The 2,646-nt window shown below is 38.7% G+C and overlaps 1 protein-coding gene across 1 annotated transcript; it reads right to left on the reverse strand.

The window, feature by feature from the left end:
• Positions 1-806: 806 nt before the first annotated feature.
• On the reverse strand, positions 807-2,031 carry LOC104958570 (uncharacterized; the record flags this gene model as incomplete). Its single annotated transcript, XM_010786312.1, has 3 exons — positions 1,973-2,031; positions 1,336-1,665; positions 807-1,166 (listed from the first exon to the last, which is right to left on the reverse strand). Coding segments are annotated over exons 1-3 (733 nt in total), but the record flags the coding sequence as incomplete, so codon positions are not given.
• Positions 2,032-2,646: the final 615 nt, after the last annotated feature.

A 2,646-nucleotide genomic window follows, 5' to 3' on the forward strand; every position in this document is an offset into this window, starting at 1 on the left:
CAGGAAAAGCTGGAGGCCGGAAAAGAGTGAGACAGGTAGCGCGCAAAAGTAAAAGTGGAACCGAGAGTGGTACGAGAGACAGAACGAGAGCAAGACAGACAGACATTACGAGAGCGAGACAGTTTGTCCCCGTACCACTGGTTGAAAACCACTGCTGTAGATCACTGCCGGTACGTGCGCTGGGAGCGCACCGTTTAAGTTTGAAAGTTGAAAAGTTTGTGTGTCTGAAACGCTATGTGATACAGTACAGTTTACACAGCACATGTTCTGTAGCTACTATTGCACTAAATGCTAACACTTGAATACGTTATGCAAATATGCAACTTGTTTGTTGAAATGTTAATAAATGGGAGCTTCCTCAAACAGCCATCTCTTTCCCGACAATCCCCTCTGTGCACGAACCCTTACATATGGTAATTAAACATTAAAACACCTGCGGCTTATAGTCCAGTGCGGTTTATATATGTACACATCATTCAATTTAGCTGCTGCGGCTTATATTCAGGTGCGCCTTATAGTCCGAAAATTACGGTAATCCAAACAGACTTAAACCACTTGGGTTGCTTATTACAAACATGTGATGTACATCAATGATGTCTAAGACCAGATAAAATAATGCCCAAGACATTTGGAATACTTAAATTAGATTGGCTCGCCATCCATAAAGACAGTTTAAAGAAGCTAATAGGGAATCAACTGTATAACTTAGAGTTAAATACAAACAAATCCCAAACACTTTAATCGTTAATTTATCAATTAACGATAAAAGGAAGAAAACGGGTTAAAATAAACAGCAACACTTTTACCTTCAATGTTCAGTTTTGTTCCGTCTCCGAATAGTATTTCTCCACATGTGGCCACAGCACAGTAGTAAATCCCGGCATCAGAGGAGCTGAAGTTCTTTGAGAAGTGATAAACACAACTCTTCTTAGTGTCCGATGTCTTCTTACACTCATTTGGTCCATTTCCATCAGTATAGATGATGTTAGGATAAGACTTATCTGATCTGACTCCAAACAAGTGTACACTGTGCTCCCCTGGACATTTCTTGTTCTCAGAGTCAGAGAGGACAGAGCACTGGAGAGTGGCAGGGTCTCCTGGATGAACTGGATCGGATAGTGTCGGCCACTGAACAACAGTAACGTTTGTCGCCCTCAGAGTGTTTCCTACAGAACACGACAGTGGAAATTGTAAAACAGTTTTTTTTTATCATGTAATTTCAGTAATGGAAGGGCAAAATGAAAATGTCAGATTTTGAAATTGTCAATTATTATGAAACCAAAAGCACCTGTTTTATCTTCACATTACTAAAAAAAATACAGAGATAGGTATTACCTTCTAAAGACAAATATGTGCTCGTCCATTCATCCTTGCTCCACGTAGTGACTGCGCAGTGATACATTGCCTTATCTTCTTGGATTGTCTTCAAAATGGTCAGAGAGCTCATGTTAACTAGATGTTTTACATTGAAACGATAGTGAGAAAACCCTTTTTCAAATGTAGCATTTTCAGTGCCTTTCAACAGTGTAGTAATTAATTTAAGAGAATCACCAACACTCTGTTTGTACCACTTGACTCGTGTATTGCTATGCTCCAAATCGGGGTAAATGCATGTGAAGATAGCAGATTCACCAAGTTGAACTATGGTCACTGGAATCAGTCCATCTGTATTAAAAGACAATAGAGAGTATATCATTATTATAACAATCATAATCTACAAGTGCAATGGAAGTATACAGGAAAGAAGATTGAACAAACAATATATTACTTGCAATTTTATCCACACATTTATTTCTGTATATACAGCCAGAAATATAAATTGTGTTTGAGGTTCTGTAACTATATACCAACCTTTAAGAAAAAGGTTGATATCATTCCCTTACTAATAAACAAATGTAAAAAATATATTATTTATTTCCCCTCACGAACGCTGAAATAAACACATTATCTGGAAGAGATATATAGCACTTACATCCTTGATGGATAAGAAGCAATGTAATCCATAAAAGGATCATCTTGATGTTGTCTCTTGTTGGGATCTTCGTTGGTTTTGCAGTAAAGATGAGGATATGAGATGGGTCAGACTACCACAGTAGGGTGGGCCCAAAATATACATATCCTGTCAAAATGTTGTATTGCAACACTTTGAGGTTTTGTGGTCTGTTTGAATGGAAGAAAAAAGCTGAATCAGCTACATAATCTTCCTCCATTGCATTTTCTTTTTTAGCCCTAACATTGGTTTCTATAAGTTGTTACAAGGACACACTTAATTCAGTTCACCTTGGCCGGATCAAATTCAGATCTACGCACAAACACAGATAGGGAGGCATGTTGACTTCATAAAAAGGAAATCACGATCAATACAAACAACATGCAAGTAGAAGAGGCTGCATGACCTTTATTATGTTTAGAGAAAGGTGAAGGTTGTTATACTGGCAGCGGAGCCGCAGTGTGTGGTGCGATCGAGAGGTAGAGACGTGGCTGTGCTGAACTTCAGTTGTTGCAGAGTGTACAAGTGAATCTGCAGTCCTGTGTTTGGATCTCTAAATCTTCCCATAGTGCCATGACAAAACAAAACGTATCGCTTTCAAAAGTGCCACGTAGTCCAGAGAGAGAACCAATGTGCTTGGTTAGGAAACCAAATGC

This window comes from Notothenia coriiceps, unplaced genomic scaffold (genome assembly GCF_000735185.1).
Source record: "Notothenia coriiceps isolate Sejong01 unplaced genomic scaffold, NC01 NC01_scaffold00029086, whole genome shotgun sequence".
NCBI classification, from domain to species: domain Eukaryota; kingdom Metazoa; phylum Chordata; class Actinopteri; order Perciformes; family Nototheniidae; genus Notothenia; species Notothenia coriiceps.